Source organism: Ipomoea triloba, chromosome 15, assembly GCF_003576645.1.
Source record: "Ipomoea triloba cultivar NCNSP0323 chromosome 15, ASM357664v1".
NCBI lineage: Eukaryota > Viridiplantae > Streptophyta > Magnoliopsida > Solanales > Convolvulaceae > Ipomoea > Ipomoea triloba.
This window is the reverse complement of record NC_044930.1, coordinates 22425554-22445422: the sequence shown is the minus strand read 5'-3', so window position 1 is coordinate 22445422 and position 19869 is coordinate 22425554. Positions and strand designations below refer to the sequence as shown.

General features: G+C 34.5%; 3 protein-coding genes across 4 annotated transcripts; 1 reads left to right on the top strand and 2 right to left on the bottom strand.

The window, feature by feature from the left end:
* Window positions 1-2753: 2753 nt before the first annotated feature.
* LOC116007116 lies at window positions 2754-4622 on the top strand. Of its 2 annotated transcripts, none has more exons than XM_031247710.1 (3): window positions 2754-3712; window positions 3824-3976; window positions 4076-4622. In XM_031247710.1, exons 1-3 carry the CDS (start codon window positions 3185-3187, stop codon window positions 4442-4444), a joined length of 1050 nt encoding a protein of 349 aa, XP_031103570.1. In that variant the 5' UTR covers window positions 2754-3184; the 3' UTR covers window positions 4445-4622. The 2 variants fall into 2 exon arrangements, with proteins under 2 accessions (XP_031103570.1, XP_031103571.1); XM_031247711.1 differs by having other exon boundaries at window positions 2756-3160.
* A 5055-nt stretch (window positions 4623-9677) lies between these two features.
* Window positions 9678-12887, bottom strand: LOC116005884 (probable L-type lectin-domain containing receptor kinase S.5). The gene is made up of 3 exons (XM_031246119.1): window positions 12488-12887; window positions 11039-11770; window positions 9678-10579 (listed from the first exon to the last, which is right to left on the bottom strand). The coding sequence occupies exons 1-3, from the start codon at window positions 12885-12887 to the stop codon at window positions 9678-9680; spliced, it is 2034 nt and encodes a 677-aa protein (XP_031101979.1).
* A 1150-nt stretch (window positions 12888-14037) lies between these two features.
* Window positions 14038-19205, bottom strand: LOC116006881 (DEAD-box ATP-dependent RNA helicase 56-like). Its single transcript, XM_031247386.1, has 12 exons — window positions 19045-19205; window positions 18757-18884; window positions 18131-18231; window positions 16833-17005; window positions 16507-16738; window positions 16276-16394; window positions 15609-15665; window positions 15340-15524; window positions 14961-15105; window positions 14760-14843; window positions 14623-14686; window positions 14038-14358 (listed from the first exon to the last, which is right to left on the bottom strand). The coding sequence occupies exons 2-12, from the start codon at window positions 18870-18872 to the stop codon at window positions 14348-14350; spliced, it is 1287 nt and encodes a 428-aa protein (XP_031103246.1). The 5' UTR covers window positions 18873-18884; window positions 19045-19205; the 3' UTR covers window positions 14038-14347.
* Window positions 19206-19869: the final 664 nt, after the last annotated feature.

Sequence of the window (19869 nt, the reverse complement as noted above, 5' to 3'; positions counted from 1 at the left end):
ATAACGTGATGTCCCACACTTTGGACACACATGGAAGTCTTTGTATTCTTTCGAATACAGTATACAATCATTTAGGCATGCATGTATCCTCTCAATGTCCATACCCAACGGACACAACAACTTCTTTGCTTCGTAGGTTGAATGTGGAAGTTCATTATCACTAGGAAACATGTCTTTTAGTAGTTCTAATAATCCCGTGAAACTCTTATCGCTCCATCCATTCTTTGCATTTAAATTACATAATTTAAGCACAGCAGATAACTTAGTATATTTGGTACACCTAGAGAACAAAGGTTTTTCCGTATTATCAAACAAACATTTGAATTCAAGAGGCATTTCACTAAAATCTCCCTGCACATCATGCATCATTTCATCTATTCGGTTATTAATTTCATCATCCTCATCATTGCTAACATGAGTTTCATTAATCTCCTCGTTATCTGCCTGAGTTTGACTATTTACTTGAGTCTCACTCTCTACATGAGTTTCACTATCTACATGAGCTCCACTCTTACTAACTGCAAATTATACTATGGACCATGGACTATTGTGGACCATGGTCATGGCTGATACTGCAGTTGTGTTGAAAGGGAACTGTAGTTGCGCGGAACAGAGGCCGTTTCATCCGTTCAACACAACTGCAGTTCCAGACAGATGAAACGACCTCTGTTCCGCGCAACTGCAGTTCCTTTCAACAAAACTACAGTATCAGTTCAACACAATTGTAGTATCAGTTCAACACAACTGCAGTATCAGCCATAGTGCATGGTCCATGGTATAACGACTGCTTACTAACACTTGTACTAGGAGTTAAGCTTTCACCATGCCATATCCATTGATCGTACCCTTTCTTAAAGTCACGGCGTATCAAATGGTCCTTCACTATGTCATAATTACGATATCTTCTCAAATTTTTACAATCACAACATGGGCACGATATAAAATCCTTCGCCTTTTTTACTTTTATTTTCTTCAACATATTGTATGAATTCTTGAACCCCTTGTATATATTTGGCTGTAGTGCGTTTCTCATGCATCCAACTCCGATCCATATTTGTTAATTGATAATACTATAAAGATCAGATATGGATACTCGATTATGGATGCATTTAGAAACGAATGTGTGGATTGTATGGATGAGTTTAGACATTAGACGAATTAACTGCCATTGTAGTTTAATAAGATGTTTTTGTTAATTTTTAATTTTAAATAATTTGTATAAAATTTTATTATATTAGCTAATTATCCATTTTAGATATTAACTCTTATTTAATTGTAAATATCTTCTTTCAAACAAAAAATTGTAAATATCTATATTCATATTTTTTTCAATTCCAGCAATGGTCCTTTGACTATGTTGATTTTCCAAAATTAGTCCTCGACTTTTAATTTGGACAATTTAAGTACCTTGACTTTCAAATTCTTTCCAATGTTGGTCCTTTTATCAAATTTTGGTTAAGTTGAGGTCAAATGAAGAGGTAAAATTGTCCGTTTACATGTTTAGTGTATTATTACTCGTATTTCTCTTGTCCTATACGCTGTATATATGAATATAATCTCAGTCAAAGTCTCAATCGAAGCCATTAATCTCAGTCGAAGTCTCTTCAACTGAGATTATATTCATATATATAACATATAGGATAGGAGAAATACGAGTAATAATACACTATATAGGTGAACGGACCATTTTACTCCTTCATTTGACCTCAACTTAACCAAAATTTGATTAAAGGACCAACATTGGAAAGAATTTGAAAGTCAAGGGACTTAAATTGTCCAAATTAAAAGTCAGAGACTAATTTTGAAAAATCAACATAGTCGGGGGACCATTGCTGGAATTAACTCTTTTTTTTCATATGAAAGTAGCAATGTCATCATGTCTAAAGAAGTATTCTTCCATGATTCTCAGGTTTTTTTTAAAGTTATTCTTTACATATTATGAACATTATATATAAATGTAGGTTGATTGATTTCTTTATTGAGGACTCACCGTAAGTCTCATTTTTTTTTGTGTTTATAATTTTTAAATTGTATTTTTCTCACAGATTTTTACTATTTACTGTTTTTTTTTTAGCAATAATAAGATTAAAGGCACGGTCGATCAAAATGTGGCCAAACTTGAAATTTGAAAAGCTATTTACATACAATGGACTTATTTGATTATTTGCATCTAAAAGTATAACAAATAATACGTTGTGGAGGACTGTGCTTTTCAAAATTAAAGCAAAATATAATGAAAACGAAAATACAAAATGATATGGATATTAAAAATAAGTAGAACCAACGCCTTGTCAATCTTGGGCATGATATCGAACAAAGTCTACATCAACACAATACAGAAAATAGAAAAAAAAAAAAAGGATTGTAATTGAACCACACCTCAATTATAATTGGACTCCACATATATAAAAAGGAAAAATTAGATATAAAATCAACATAATTTTTACATAAATAAACTTTTTAAATGAATAAGTTTTACATAACATATTTATACTTAAAATTTAATAAGTAATAATTTTTAATATCATTTTTTTTGTGTGTGATTAATTTTTAATATCATAACATAACAATAATACTTATAATTTTTAGTCTGTGCACCGCATGTGCACCCCACCGGACAAATACTAATACTATATATATTGTAATAGAATCAATAACCACCGGACAAATACTAATACTATATATATATTGTAATAGAATCAATAAAAAAAAAAGTGAAAAATCCTTAAAATTAAAATGAAATCCCTAGACTCTAGTTCAACAATATGCCCTGCGACTCAGGCGTCTCTCTGTCTCCACTCTGTCGGTCTCTCCAGCGGCGGCCGGCCTTAGTCTGCTACTCTGCTCCGATTCCCTTCACCAAACATCAGAGGTAAAGAATAGAAGGATTTTAGCTTTTGATTTCGAGTGACACCTAACTGTTCTTTCAATTTAATGGCTCGACGTCGGCGACTCAAAACCCTACCGGATCCAAGTAAGGATTTAATTAGTGAGCTGCCGTTAGAGGTAAAGGACAGAATTTTGGAGTGTTTGCCCACCCGAGAGGCCGCCAGAACTGCTCTGCTCTCAAGGCACTGGAATGATGTTTGGTTGCAGCATGGGCGGCTTGTATTCGATTGGGAATTCTTGCGAAGTCTCCAACAGTGCGAAGATGATGAAGGTAGAAACCTCGTGAAAATAATGAATGATATCCTCTTTTTTCGTGCTGGGCCTATCAAGAAATATCAAGAAATTTACTCTAGAGATTTTATGTGAGGAACCTAAGCTGCAGCAGTCTAAATTTGATAGGTGGTGCCTTTTACTGTCAAGAAATGGTGTGGAGGAACTTAACCTATCTATAGAGAGTTATGAGTGTTATAAACTGCCATTTTGTTTACTCTATTGCAAGACAATTAAGCAATTGATAGTCCAAGAAATCTCTATTGATTTGCCTGTAAATGGTTGTGGCATATTTTCCAATGTCACTTCATTAGCTTTCTTGTATCTTGACTTTAAGCGCAGTGATAATGGAATTGCCTCTAGTATTAGTATTCCTAAACTTGAGAAGCTGGCTTTCCAACTTTGTAGCGGGATCAATAAGTTTAAGATTAGCGCTCCAAAGCTTGAAATCTTGTCCGTTATTACTTCTATAGAAAATGTGGTTGAGTCGAGATGGTTGGCACCGCATTTGAAAGCCATTAAAACTCTTTGGTTGTGTGGCTCTTCGTTGGAGGTGAGGATTTGCAGGATTTGCATAGTTTTACTTTTTGCAAATGGATGGATAGATACAATTCTTTACCTTGCTTGTGGCTAACTTTGTTTCTTTATATTGCTATTTTTCAAGCTTGTGGATGTTTCTATGTTTCCAACTGCAATGAATCTTCAAGTGATGAAGCTGTATAATTTACTTGTAAGTTGTGGTAAGCAGCTCACCGTTGCTATGCAATTGCTTAAAGCATGCCCCAACTTATGTGAACTGCAAATTATGGCAGATGAGGTACACTATAAATTTGGCAGTCATGTATGATTTGTCTTGTTTGGTGTTTCCAAAGGTTCTAACAGTTGTGCTTGCGTTTCATTTCTTATTGAGTTATAGATTAGTCGGAAGGACAATGAAGAAGCTACTTCAAGACTTTTGGAGGATCCAGACGGTTGCTTTGTTATTCAGGAGATGAAGATGCTTAACACAATCAAGATTGAAGCATTTAGTGACTCTGCACTCGAAATGCTTTTTATAAAAATGTTGCTCTCAAAATCTCCTGCATTAGAGAGAGTTGTTATTGTGAGGAGTGAGTATCCGCGCCCATCCAAGGTGAGGAAAATCGAAAGGAAGTTGAAATGCTTCCCTTGTGCATCTCCAAACGCACAAATTATCTGCGTGGACAATTATGCTGTGTATGATGATGTGGCTATGTATTACGACTGGTTGGATACCCATGGTTTTAGGCTTATAGAAACTCAGTGAATCCCTACCTCCACGGGTCCATCTTGGGTGCTACCTTGAAATGTAAACAATGGTTGTGTTGGAAGTTGAAATGTTGTGTATGTTGTTCAGGATAGGGTATTTGTAATCAGCAAGCATGAACTCCAAGAATGTTTCTCTATTTGCTTTTGTTAATAAATTACTTCAATTATGCTGCTCTTTTTTTGGGTGTAAATTATATATTCTAACAATGTTATGGCGCTTGATAGTCAGAAAAGTAAGTTCATGCTGTAGATAGTCCATTTACTAGCCACTAAATCATTTTCATATGAATGCGGGCAAGATCCTCATTGATTTTCGAAGTTTTAATCACCATTCTCACTTTACCTATGGCTAGAGTATGCACACCATCAGGATTAGGGCTCTATAAAAACTTCATGATGGGAAGGCTTCGAACAAAGTTTAAATATGAAGACCTTCATAAAGCCTATGCATATTGGAAACCAATGCCTCTTTCTTCTTTAATTTCCCTTTTCTTTTTGATAGTCTACACTCAAGATTTATCCATTTTTTCTTTTTAAATATTGTTTTAAATGGAAACAGGCTTGATTGGTTAATCTGCAATTATGCACCTTCAATGAAGGTGAAAGGTGGGTTAAGTTCACTTAGTGTCCTTTGTGGATGATTTGTAGAGGTGGTGGTGATGAGCTGAAGAGGTGGGATGGCAACATTAAGAGAAGGGGTTTTCCTATTTTTATTTTATTGTACTTTAATTTTTATAAAAATTTAAAGTATAGAAAAGCTAACAATATAATGCAATAAATATTGACATATCATCACTAACATGTTTGCATTGTTAATGTAATGCCTTAGGTTAATCTAGTTAGTCTATTGAAGTGTGTTGATTTGGGCGAACAGAATGCTGGGAATATATGAAGGTTGGCACCAATCGCATCATTTGCTTTGTTTCTTCTATTTGCAAAATTAGACAGAGCATCCATGGTCTAGTGGCGCCTGTTTGAACACAAGCTTTGTTTACAAACTTGCACTATCAATCATTCCAATTAGAGGATGGATTGAGAAAATCAGGTTTATCATTATTAAATTACTGAGAAAAATCTCACTTTTTATGCTTATAACTTTTTTTTCTTCCAAATTATTCATTATCTCCTCAATTATTTTGAAAGTGATATTTTCTCCCTTCTATGTTAAATAGGGTTTTGGATTATCAATACTATTATTAAAAACACAATATCCTTTTTAACTTCCCACCCAAGTAACACTTAATAATAATAAAGTTAGCAGTAAAAAAGGGAAATGGAAAACGGATCAAAATGGAAAAGGATCAGGAGGAGGTTAGCAGTAAAAAAGTACAAATGAAAAATGATTTGTTAGAGTTATTTTACTATTAATCTAATTAATCTAATGAATATGGATATAAGGAAGATTTTGTAAAAAAAATAAATAATCGATTATTAATAATTTAGATTAAAATTACAGGGTTTTATTTTACTATTAATCAATTAAATATAAGGAAGATTTTGCGAAAAAAAATGGAAAAGAATCGGTTATTAATAATTTAGATTAAAATTACAGTACAGATACTTTTCTATCCGGCTATCTCCAATACAATTCTACTTATAATACCCCTAATAAAGAAATTAATTGCACTGATATTAGTATAATTGACTAATAAGTATTATGTTAATTAAGCATTTAAGCTAATAATTGCACATATATTAGTATAATTACAATTCAACATGAGTCTTAGTATAAAAGTATAATCGAACAGATATTAGTATAATTACAATTAAATTATTTCTCCTTTTTTCTCATATTTATTTTAGTAATAATATAATTACATATTGATTTTTAAGATAATTGCAGACAAACGAGTCATATATTATTCAATTAATTGAGTGATACTTTTGCACTAATCTTATGTATAATAAAAGAAAATTTATCAGTGCATCACATGGGTAATTGGACCCGTAATTATTTGCTCGAATTCAAGCAATGATAACGTCAGAAAACATAATCGATCCAACCCATTTCATCAATTGCACTATATAATAGTCTTTGTTATAATTTATATAATTGTATATCAGTCCAAATATTCTTAGAATAGTATAAGAAATCCACTCAGCGCAACGCACGAGTGAAAAAAACGTGATTAAATATTATTTTGAAACAGTAATTTAATCAAGAAAATCAATCCAAGCTAGAATTATTCCGTAAATACCAATTATAACTATTCATTGTAAATTCAATACTATTGATATAAATATACAAGTACATATTATCGTTCAGGTTTTTAGTTAGCATCATTTTTGGTTTTTAGTTAGCATCATTTTTTCACAATTCACACAGGTTTTTAGTTAGCATCATTTTTTCACAATTCACACAAACAACATAATGAGGAAACTCACAAGATCAACAATTCTAAGGGACAGGAAAGACCACGGACCAAGGTGAGAGCCAAGATTAAATTTCGATTATATACTTTTGACCCATTATTGTCCTTATTATTTATATGTTATCTCTCTCTCTCTCTCTCTCTCTCTCTCTATATATATATATATATATATATATATATATATATATATATATATATTTATAGTCATAGACATGGGGACCTCGAATTGGAGAACCCCAGAAGTGGAAACCAACTATGAGTTGTGAAAATTGAGAAAACATGTGTGTGAGGTGTGAATTTGAGTAGACATGGGGACCTCGAATTGGAGAACCCCAGAAGTGGAAACCAACTATGAGTTGTGAAAATTGAGAAAACATGTGTGTGAGGTGTGAATTTGAGTAGACATGGGGACCTCGAATTGGAGAACCCCAGAAGTGGAAACCAACTATGAGTTGTGAAAATTGAGAAAACATGTGTGTGAGGTGTGAATTTGAGTAGACATGGGGACCTCGAATTGGAGAACCCCAGAAGTGGAAACCAACTATGAGTTGTGAAAATTGAGAAAACATGTGTGTGAGGTGTGAATTTGAGTAGACATGGGGACCTCGAATTGGAGAACCCCAGAAGTGGAAACCAACTATGAGTTGTGAAAATTGAGAAAACATGTGTGTGAGGTGTGAATTTGAGTAACTCACTTATGGGTTGCTTAATTTTTGAAACCCGGACTTCGGTTCATACTTAGAAATCAAGCTTTGAATTTTTCAGTTTCATAAACAAGACAAGGGTTTCTCAGATTGAGAAACGCAGACCTGGATTCAATTAGCTAAGAAACACGTGTATGAGTCTCAAATTGAGAAGAAAAAAAAAAAAGGGAGAAAAAATTTAAGCGATAAATACCGAGTCGGCTGCCGGCATATGGACAACTAACCTGAGTTTGAAAATGGAGACCGAGGGACGAGGAGCTCACAGCTAGCGACTAGGCAAATTAGGATAGCGACAAGGCGAATTAAGATTATATAAATATATATATATATATATATATATATATATATATATATATATATATATATATATATATATATATATGTATATGTATATATATAACAACCCCAAAACTACGTCGTTTTGGGACTGTCTAATTTTTTGTAGTGAGATTTTTTTTTTTTTAATTTCCTTGAGAATTTTAGAAAGTGTTGGTTTGGGTTATGTTCATTTTTAATACAATATGAAATTAAAAGTTGTAGAATAAAATGATTAAGTAATAAATATCCAATTAACATATAAAATTAAATGTTTATTACATAATGGATTCACCGTTATTTATTTATATTACGAATCATTACTTGACAATCGTTTTCACTCTAACATTTTGTTTATTTAGACAACGAGTCGTTGTGTAATCAGAATAATANATATATATATATATGTATATGTATATATATAACAACCCCAAAACTACGTCGTTTTGGGACTGTCTAATTTTTTGTAGTGAGATTTTTTTTTTTTTAATTTCCTTGAGAATTTTAGAAAGTGTTGGTTTGGGTTATGTTCATTTTTAATACAATATGAAATTAAAAGTTGTAGAATAAAATGATTAAGTAATAAATATCCAATTAACATATAAAATTAAATGTTTATTACATAATGGATTCACCGTTATTTATTTATATTACGAATCATTACTTGACAATCGTTTTCACTCTAACATTTTGTTTATTTAGACAACGAGTCGTTGTGTAATCAGAATAATACACAAGCATCGTTGCTCCAACCGAAGAAGTTGTTCGATAATGCTTGGTCGTTGTTAGAATCAACTGTTTGTTCACCAACATTTAGTCCAATTAATCCCAGAGTATCCCAGAGTGAATGGTAAGAAAATGTGTTATCTCATCAATAGCCAACCTAACTATTTTACTAAAATAAAATGTAATTTTTAATTTTCCTCTCTCGATTGTAAAATTGGTATATATCTACATAGAAAATATATCTTCCGTGCAAATGAATTAGGATAGCAATTGATTTCTATAACTGAGTTGCTCGAGAACAAGCAAATTTGCCCAATTTATACAAATCATAAACATACTAATATATATATATATATATATATATATATATATATATATATATAATTTTCAAAGTTTCAGCACCGAATGCATACATCTACACATTGGTTATTAATTGAACAATTAGTTGCTCGAATTTAAACAATGAAAACACCAAAAAACATATATAATCAATCCAATTCATTCTTTTAATTGCACCATATAGTATTCGGTGTTATAATTTATATAATTATATATCAATCCAAATATTCTTAAAATATTACAACAAATTCATTCCGTGCATCACACAGACGAAAATACTAGTAATAATAATAACAATAACAACTACTACTATTTACCGTACCCGTATTAAATAATAATAGCCAAAAACAATAACAACGTAACTACGACTATTGTAGTCATATATAATAATAATAATAATAATAATAATAATAATAATAATATATTAACCTAAATTCCATTAATATATTATTATTATAACAATTTATAATATTAATAATAATAAGCCCCTCAGCCGTGTACTTTGGGCATGTCAGCTTCTTTCTTTCTTTCTTTTTCTTTTTCTTTTTCTTTTTTTTTGTTAAAGAAGGTAGATTGAATGAGAAGAAGGTAATCTGATTAGTACTTTACACATTTTAGTCTACCTTTTTATTCTTAGACATTTTTGTCTTATCCTTGTCAAATCTAACAAGAATGTCAACTGCCCAATTAACTTTTTGAGTAAAGTTCAAGGAGAAAAATAAAATAAAATAAAATAAAATCTTTGCATCATGTAATTAATTAATGTATGTATGTGTCAAGCATGGTAAGAGATTGTAACAACATCAGGAGTCGGACCCTGCAAGGAATTGGAAGCCGCTGCCGCCGCACTCATCGGAGTATTTGCATATCCGACACCGGTGGTTGTGGAAGACGACGACGATGAACACCAAGAAACACACACGGCACTGGGCCGACATTCTGGTATTTGCATCAATGGCTCCTCGTGGTTCAAGAAAATCTGCACAACTTTCCTCATCTTTGGTCGGAAAAACCGATCCGGATGCAAGCACGCCAGTCCCACGATCAGGCATCGTCTCGCCTGCTCTTCCTCGAATTTCCCGTCCTGCAGCCGGGAATCCACGACTGACAGCACGGCGCCTTCCTCGTACGATCGCCACACCATGTCCACCAGGCTGTTCTCCTCCATGATTCCTTTGGATCGTCTTCCGCACACTGTTTCCAGAACCACCATCCCATAACTGTAGACATCTGACTCCGGAGTGGCCCGCCCAGTGTAGCTAACCTCCGGAGCTAGATACCCGGGGGTCCCGGCCACCATGGTGGTGACGGACGCCTCGTCCTGGCCCTCGCCCTGGCCTGGGTGGAGCAGCCTAGCCAAGCCGAAGTCACCGAGGTGGGCCGTGTAGTCTAAGTCCAACATGACGTTGTTAGGCTTGACGTCGCGGTGCACCACCGGGCTGCCGCATTCTTCGTGGAGGTAGAGCAGCGCCGATGCTAGTCCCGACAGGATCTTGAACCTAGTTTCCCAATTTAGAAAGATGTTGTTGCCTATGTAGCGGTCTAGGCTGCCATTCGGCATGTACTCGTACACTAGCAAAAGTTGTTCTCTGTCGTGGCACCAACCTTGTAACTGCACCAGGTTTTTATGCCTCAATTGCCCTATTGTGCATATTTCAGCCAGATACTCTCTTTCACCTAAACAAAACACATGCAAAAAGCTCCAATTCAATTTGAAGAAAAAAAAAAACTTGTGTAAGATCGTCTAACAGATCTGTCTGTGAGATAGGTTGTGTTAAGATAAAAATGTAATACTTTTATTAAAATATGTAATATTTAAGTTGGAAAATGTAAATGGAAAGTATAGTACTTATGATAGCCTTTGATTCGAGTAATGAGTAATAAGAAAAAAATTATACTAAAATTACAATTTTACCCTTTCTATATGAGTATTACTTAGTTTTTATCCAAAATGGCAACATCTATCAAATAAGCTACAATCTACATTGGTAACTAATTGGAGATAGTCTTGCAACTCTATGTTAATTAAAAACAAAAACTACACCACCCAAAGCTAGCTAAAATTAAAGTTGAATTTCCCTCTTCTTTATTGTATATATACTCAATTCAAGAAGAGAGTAGTGCTTACGAACTAACCTTGATGAGATGTAGCGTTAATCCTCTTGACGGCGACGGTGGTAGGGGGATGATCTCCAGACAAAACCCCTTTGTAAACACTCCCAAACCCTCCACTTCCCACCATATTCTCTTTGCTGAAATTCTTAGTAGCCTTAGCAAGCTGCCGGAACCTGAAAAACTTGGGCACATTCGCCGCGTTTCGTGTCAGCATTTCAATGTCTTCTTGCCTCCCAATCCTCTTCTTTCTCTTCCTCCTCCTCATCTCGGCCGTGAGAAAAAATCCCAAACCCAAACAAACAAACACAAACGTTAATGGCACGAAAACCGACAGGAAAACCACCTTCTTCCTTTTCTGTGGTCCGGAGTGGAGAGAGTCTTGGGGAAGTTCTAGCAGCGTGAAATTCCAGTTGAGGACTTGGTGGGTCTCCGAGAAGAAGGCAGTGGAGGCTGAGAATCCTACGTACGCGTTTTGCGGGACTGTGTCTTGTAGGATGATTTTCTCGTTGAGGAATTGTATTAGGGGCTCGCCGGAATAGGCCACGGAGATTTGTAGCATCTTGACCCACCCGTCGTAGTCGATTTTCACGGTGATGTCTTTGCCGGACTTGAGGTCGATTCCGATGTCGCTCAGGCTCCGGGATACCACAGGTTCCTCCACGCTGGTGGTCACAATTCCGATGTGGTTGCCGTTGGCCTCGTGTTCGTTCTTGTACGTGTCTAGCTCTATGGCAAGTTGGTGCACACCACCACCTATGTTACATCACAACATTTTCAATTCAAATCCACACGGCACAAAACACCACCTGATCCTGGTATAATCATATTTGTAATAGTTCCTATTACTAGTATGCAAAATTTATTAGGAGAAAATTAGGTAACCCCAATCAAATTGATTGGATTGTTGTCGAGTAACTAGAAGATTTTAAGTAGTTCAACTCCTAATAGGAGTCACTTATTGGAATTGGTTGGAGCCAGTTAAACAACTTAGACTAGTTTATCTCTTGCAGTATTTTGCCAACTAGGTAGAATCACAACGCAGGATTTAGTACAGGCTCTCGCCAAATTGGGTTATTAGGCGGGCTTTAGTTCCTACTACTAGTAGTAAAAATTTAGGAGAAAATTAGACAAAATTGGTCACTGATTAGCTATAAAATTTTATGATTTTTTGTCAACTAGAATTACAAGATGGGATTTAGTGCACACTCTTTCCAATTTGGATCATAAGGTGAGATTTAATGCACACCTGGTGGTTGCGCGTTTCACAAATGGAGTAGGGAAAGATTTTCTTGATCCGTTGATAAAAATAAAAATAAAAAGATTATTTTTCTCAGAGAAAGCAACGATTTTTGATCACTTTTAAGTGATAAAAAAAATGATGAGTTTTTGAATAATGATTCAAATTCTTTTCTGTAATCATGCTTAAATAGATTGAAATCAATGATAAGTTGCATGAGACGACTTAATTACCTTCAGTAGATGGATCGAGAATCCCGATGAAAGAACCATAGCTGTCCGGCGGGGATGCGCCGTCATCCTGAGCTATCAAGAAGGCAATCCCATCGCCGGAATCCGACGAGTTCGCCAAGATCCTCACCGTGAACGCCGTGGAAAACGAAGCCGGCCACACGCACTCCGGTTGCCGGTACAAAACCCGCCCAACTTTCTTGGAGTTGTTTTGCGGCAAGTCAGGGGTAATGTTAAGAGTCCCATTGTCGACGGTGACAGAACCCCAACAGATCAAATTGCCAGTCCCATTAGCACAACTCCCAGAATCGAAGGAAGGGAAAGAGAAGTTGTAAGATGATTCTACAGAGTAGAAATTAGAAGACTGATAGAACAGCAGAGTTATGATTAGTAGGCTCAACATGTTTTTTTTTGCTACCTTAACATGTTGAGAGAGATCCGAGGTTTAATTTATATGTTACGTGTATACATGATGGTCTATGTTGCTCTGATGACTTCTCGTGTGTGTTGTAGTGAGTGGAGACAAATTTGGGTACAGTTATGTTTGAATAGATTCTGGAACTGGTATTCTTTAGTTTGAATGTGTTCTGATCTAGATCTTTGAACCCAATTATGGAAATAAGTTTTTGACCTAGTTTTGTCTTGATGAGCATTTGCATACAGATATACGCCACTTAAAAAATACGCATCACCAAAAAACACACCACAGGTATGCAAATATACACCACACAGTATAACAGGGGAGTTATGGCCGAGTTATGGTGCGGGGAGTTATGGTGCATTATTTCGGGTATGTGTTATATTTTTTTTGTGTTTTGTGTATATTTTCATTTTGGTGCATTTTCTAACATTGAGTGGTGTATATACATAGTGTATTTCGCACCGATCACATGAGAAGGCGCAACCACATTTGAATATATATATATATATATATAATAGAGTTCAAATGCAACATGCTCATTAGATGCGGCTATTTTGCAGCCATTAGATGCAAATCAACGTTCAATATATATGTATTAAAATACACATCATTCTACATTAACAAATGAACATGAACAGATTTTTCAAAAGCCTTAACAAATAAACACAACATAGACACACGAACACAAACCATCACTATTTGTTCATATTCGGTTCGTCAACAGTCCTATACTGAAATATCATTTTAATTTTGCTATTTAATTTCAATTATATATACACATATAATAAATTCATTATAACAGTACAAAAATGAATTCTACTATAAATGTCAGTAATTAAAAGAAACAAATATTAAACCATGATCATCCACACAATTGTTTAGACCATGATCCACCATAGAACAATAGAATGTATTTAACCATAGACCATGATCCACCATAGAACAATAGAATGTATTTAACCATTGTCCAGCGCATCTAGCTGATTTCCACCCCTAAGCACAACATAACCCATAATAATTCAAACGGCACGTATGTTTAAACGGTTGTGCTTAAATTCCTAGTGACACAACAAAATTATAGGATCCCACAAATACCAACAAGATTGAATACATTCGTTGAGACATCTGTTCCTGATGATTTTTCAAATGATCCTGATTAACTTAATATAGATTTAATCAGCAAATAGATTGAAGATTTGAGGTTAATACAAACTTAGTACACTCGGCTAAACCGGCTATGTTTCATTAAAGGGTACAGTAATGACAGGATGATTAAAGCAGAGAGTTGCCAATGGCCACCAGTATCTCTGAAAATAATTGATTCAACTATTTAATAGTACAGACCAACAAAAGCCAAAAAACCCGGTAGCGTGCACCCCTTTCATTCTGCATCATTCAAGAAAACCTTGGGGCACTATTGGAGAGGATGCCAGCCAACTTCTCTAGGACGGCACTGCATAAATTAGTTACACAATGAATACAATGATAATGTCAAGCACACGGTGCTTCGTCATGTTTTATATCCTAAACTGGGTGCTAGAACATTACCATCAACTTTCACAATCTTTTATCAATGTTATATCCTAAACGAACATTATCATCGACTTTTAACAATCCTTTATCAATGTTAGATCTAACAGTACGGATTGTTCAAACAGTCCATATAATATAGGAAGATATTTGGAAAACCGAAACAAGCGAAAGGAAGAGATCATACTATATGTGGATGTGTCAATCTGCTCAGGAAGCTCTTTGATATCGACTTCAAATCTTTCTTGAACCTATAAGTCAAAATTTTATATTAGAATCATGAAAAACTTGGAGACAGTACATCACAATACTCAATTAAAGTACCTGGTTGAGTACACCTGAATCAGATGAAGATGAAACAAATGTAATGGCAAGACCTTTGGTGCCAAACCTTCCAGCTCTACCAACCTATAATTGTTTTCACAACAAAAAGAATATAAAAATAATAATTATAAGTTATCAAGATTTACATTTTAGGAGTTTTACATAAACAGAAGTAGATAATGTTAAGAAGACATGGCATACTCTATGAAGGTACGTATCAGCAGAATCAGGCATGTCATAGTTAATGACAATGTTAACCCGTTCAATATCAATGCCCCTGCCAACCAAATCAGTTGCCACAAGAATCCTCTTATGCCCCTCCTTGAAACCCTTGTAACGTGTCAATCTGAAAGGGGAAATTTTAATTTGAAAAACAAAAAAGGAACCTTAACTAAACATTAATAAAATTAGGATAATTGCCGCACAAGTGCATCTGCTCTCTCCACCAACAAGAAAATTAGGCCATTTGAAAACAGCCCTTAGACTTTCCACAGTGGTTTTATTTTACACTAGTAAGAAAACAAAGAGGCAGATTCTTCAGTTCATCCTTTTAAAATCCTAGTCCAGAAGTTGCACTGACCTCTCCTCCTGGGACATCCCAGAGTGGATGCAGATAGACGGAAAGTTACACTCAACAAGTAACTTGTTCAGCTCGGCCGCTCTACTCACACTCTTGACAAAGATAACTACTTGATTGAAATCCAAAGCATCAAGCAAGTCGTTCAGCTTCCGGTTTTTCTCCATTTCTGTCAATTTGATGTAGTGCTGCCAAAAATAATAGGAAAAAAAATAATATAAACACGGATACCAAACTAAAACGCAAAAACTATGTAAACACCAAACGTTTACCTGTACAAGTCCATGAAGAGTCAATTTGGCCTCATCGTCAACATAAATCTCCATTGGCTGAAAGGAATAAACGTCATAGTAAAGCATATTAGGAGCTTCATGTATCTAATGGAATCCAGTAGGAAATGAACGATGGATGAACATCCGTTTTGAGGTTCTCGTCCATCTGTGGAATTACTCCGTGCATATGGCTTTAAATCACACCAACACTTATTGTTTGTTGCTCAAAGCGATACCACACAGGACACAGCTTACAAAGACTCCGGGTAAGACACTTGACAACAACACATACACTACCTATTTACCTAATAACCCCAACCCACTAAAATCTTGGCTCGAGCATCCCCCTCTTTGATACTTCACGGCTCATTTCTCCAAGAAAAAAAAATAAAAATAAAAAAGAAAAGAAAAAGAAAAAGTAAACAGATGAAAACAAAGACCAATGACATAAACAGTGGGACCCCACAAGCTTAGTTGCAGAAGCAAATTGTTTCCCCAAATGCCCATAATGGATGGTGGTTTCTGTCCTCGTTAAATCCAATCTACAATTTCAAGTTGGATTGATGTTGAATTGATAAAGTTAGGGAAGTAACGCCTGCACAAAGCTGAAATTATGGAAAAAACGGCAGACGTCTAAATTCAAGAAGAATTGGCCACAGGACATTACATCTTGCATAAACTTCTTGCAAACTGGACGAATCTCCTTGCTGAGAGTTGCTGAGAACATCATCACCTGTTTGTCATGAGGAGTCATCTTGAAAATCTCCTGAACATCTCTTCTCATGTCTGTAATAAAACATGTTACCATAAAGAATCAGAAAAACATCACGAGTCAAAAGAAATGTTATCAAAAAATGATAAACCAGAAATAAGAGCAGAAAACACCACTGTGCCATACCAAGTGAATCAAGCATCTTATCACATTCATCAAGTATAAAATGCCTCACATTCATCAAGGAAAGATGCTTTTCCCTTGCTAAGGCAAGAATTCTTCCAGGAGTTCCGACAACAATGTGAGGGCATTCATTCTTTAGAAGATCCTTGTGAATTGTTATGTTAACACCACCATAAAAAACAGCAACCTTGATATCAGGCAAATATGTGCTGAACCTCTCAAATTCATGACAGATCTGCAGAACAATCAAAAGAAATAACCAAATTACTTGATATCACAAATAAGCAAACTTTTATCTCCAACTCAAAGCCATGTATAAAGAAACATGCCTGATAAGCTAATTCTCTGGTATGACATAGAACTAGGGCAGCAACTTGACCGGCAATGGGTTCAATCTGTTGCAAAGTTGATAGAACGAATACTGCAGTTTTCCCCATTCCAGATTTGGCTTGGCAAATTACATCCATACCCAAAATAGCTTGGGGAATGCATTCATGTTGCACTGAAGAGCCAAATAGAACGGAGCCAAGGAAGCCTCAGTTTCAGTTAAAAAAGTTTACCATTGTACGTCTCCAAAGTAGTAGTGATAATAATTATTTACCTGAAAACAAAAGGCATAAAATATTAAAGAACAGCTGTAAATAGTAAAGTGCACATAGTAATTCTGACATAAAAGATTCACAAACCTAATCATATACACTGTCAGAGAGCCTAATTAATAAAAAGTGTTGCAAGTATGATAATCGAGCCAACTTATTCAAACATCTTAGAATTATACTCCCTCTGTCCCATTTTATCTGTCTTACTTACTATTCATTGGTCAAACCGACTCTTTCTTCTTTGTTTATTTTCTTTAATATTTTTTACTTATTTTTAAATTTCATTTTTTGTGTTTAATAGTACTTTTAGTGTAGTTTCTAAATATATAAATTTTGTGTATTAATACAAAACCTAATATTATAAAAAAAATAGATTAGAAACAACTTCAGTCAATCCTCGTTAACCGAAACAGACACATAAAGTGGGACGGAGGAGTATATTTTAATAATGCATACTAATAAAAGAAAACAGTAATATACTCAACCATATTCTAAAACTATATAGTGTATTCCCTCAACCAATGTAAATATTAGGGAATGTTTGAATATTGAAGACAACCCAATTTCAGTTCAATAGCAACAATCAACAGAATAAAGTTGTAGTTTCCAAAAGGTGGCATGCAACAAGTTCATTCATTCACCAATATCAGTGCCTTCCAAAGGTTTTTTAGAGGTAACACTGTTTATAAACAATATTCTTCCCTTCTTATATTGTTTGGTGATGTTCGATAGCATTAAATGCTTATATTGTGTCTATACAGCAATTGCAAGGGCAAGTACAAACAAAACTCCACTCACTTAAAAAAACATGCTTTAGTAATGTACTAGAAAACTAAGGATAAACCACAAAAAATGACAAGGCAGCACATCAAAATAAAATGGGCATAAACTGAGTTTAACCATCACAAGAGTATTTAGCTGTAAAGGTGAACTAAAAGTTTGAAACATAGGCCAGATGAGGTTATTATAACAATCAAAACACAATTTTAAGTAGAATATTGAAGTTCTCAAAAATTAAATGGACTTGCCTTCAGATGGATGCTCAAACCCTGAATCCACAATGGCTCGCAGTAGCTCTGGCTTTAGTAGAAAATCTCTGAAACCGGAGCTGTGAATTCCAATATATCCTCTGCAATTCAAAAAAGAAAGGTCATCACTTTAAACTATCATGTATAGTGAACATTCTAAATGCTAAACCAGTATATATAATTCCAAGGGATTTCCGTCTTTGTCTTTTGCTCTGTCTGGACTATAAACATAAATGGTAAAGATAGGTACACAACACTTTAGCTCTTTCAAAAATTATTTATTTAACCCAAAAAAAAAAAAAAAACACTGTATAAACAGGGTACCATATAGTGATATAGACATACAGTACTACCTTACAGTGATACATGTAGTGAAACAAATTCAATAAAATTCCAGATATAAAATGTTTATATAAAATAAGAAAACAAATTTATACAAATACAATGAAATTTCGGTAGTATACATTAAGATCGACAGTTAAAACAGATGGATTATAAATTCTATCGGCTTAAAGAAATATTTTTTAAATTAACTTTCAGATTTAGAACTACCAAACTTCATTCCCCAACACAACAAATAACAGATCAAACGGTAAACAGAAAGTTGAGATCAAGGTGAAGCACACTTCTTGGCGGACTCGCCGTTGACTTTAGCGGCTACGGAATCTGGGGCTTTTTCGTCTTCTTCCTCGTAGTCGAGAAGCTCCTCCTCGTAAGCGTCGTTCTCCTTGTTTTCTCCCATTTGCTGCTTATTCTACATACCAAAGCACAGATCGAAGCAACACAAGATTCAGAACACCAAAATCTGAGCGTGAAGAGTCTTCAAGTATATATATAATAAATAAATTAAGCAAATAGAACTTCTATGAACAATAAAAGAAAAACAACAACAAATCTTTGATTTTTATTCTTACCTACTAGTTAAATCTGACGATGAACACGAGCTATGCTTTCTGAAAGGAACTGGGGTTAGGGTTTGGATTCTGCAGAGAAAAATGTTAGGAAAATTCGGAAAACATAAAAATGGTTGACAGTGACGGAAATAGGGTTTCGCGAGCCCAGAGGAGGAGCCGATCAGGTACAATTTGACAATTTTGTCCCTAAGAGATGCCAAATTACATATGAGCCGCCGACTATAGTCTCTTTTTAGTTTTTTTTTTTCTTTTTCTTTTTGGAGGAGCCGATCAGGTACAATTTGACAATTTTGTCCCTAATTCTTTTTTCGATAAGAATTAGTTTGGGTGTCTTTGGAAAGCAAGAAAATGATTTCTGAAAAATGTTTTCAGAAAAATGAGTTCATTTTCGGTGTTTGGATGTACTCTGAAAAACTGTCTGTGTGTGTTTGGTTCATTTTCCGAAAATGGTAGAAATGTATAATTATATATATTTTTTATTTTATTTAAAATATAAAAATATATAAACTAATAATACTTATTAGAAATTAGAAATAAATATTTAAAAAAAAACGTCGCACGAAGTCATTTTCTGGAAAAATGAGCTCATTTTCCGTGATCAACGAAAAATATTTTTCATTGACCACATTTTCCGAATGTTGCCAAACACCAAAAGCTCGAAAAATGATTTCCGAAAATCATTTTCCGGATTACCAAACACTTCTAGTTTGAATTGTCGATTCAAAACAATTTTTTTTTAATTATATTTTCTATTTTAAAATAGTTCAAATTCAACCACTATTCTTTTTTTATTTTGCCATTCTGGAATTTTTTTTTATAAAAATG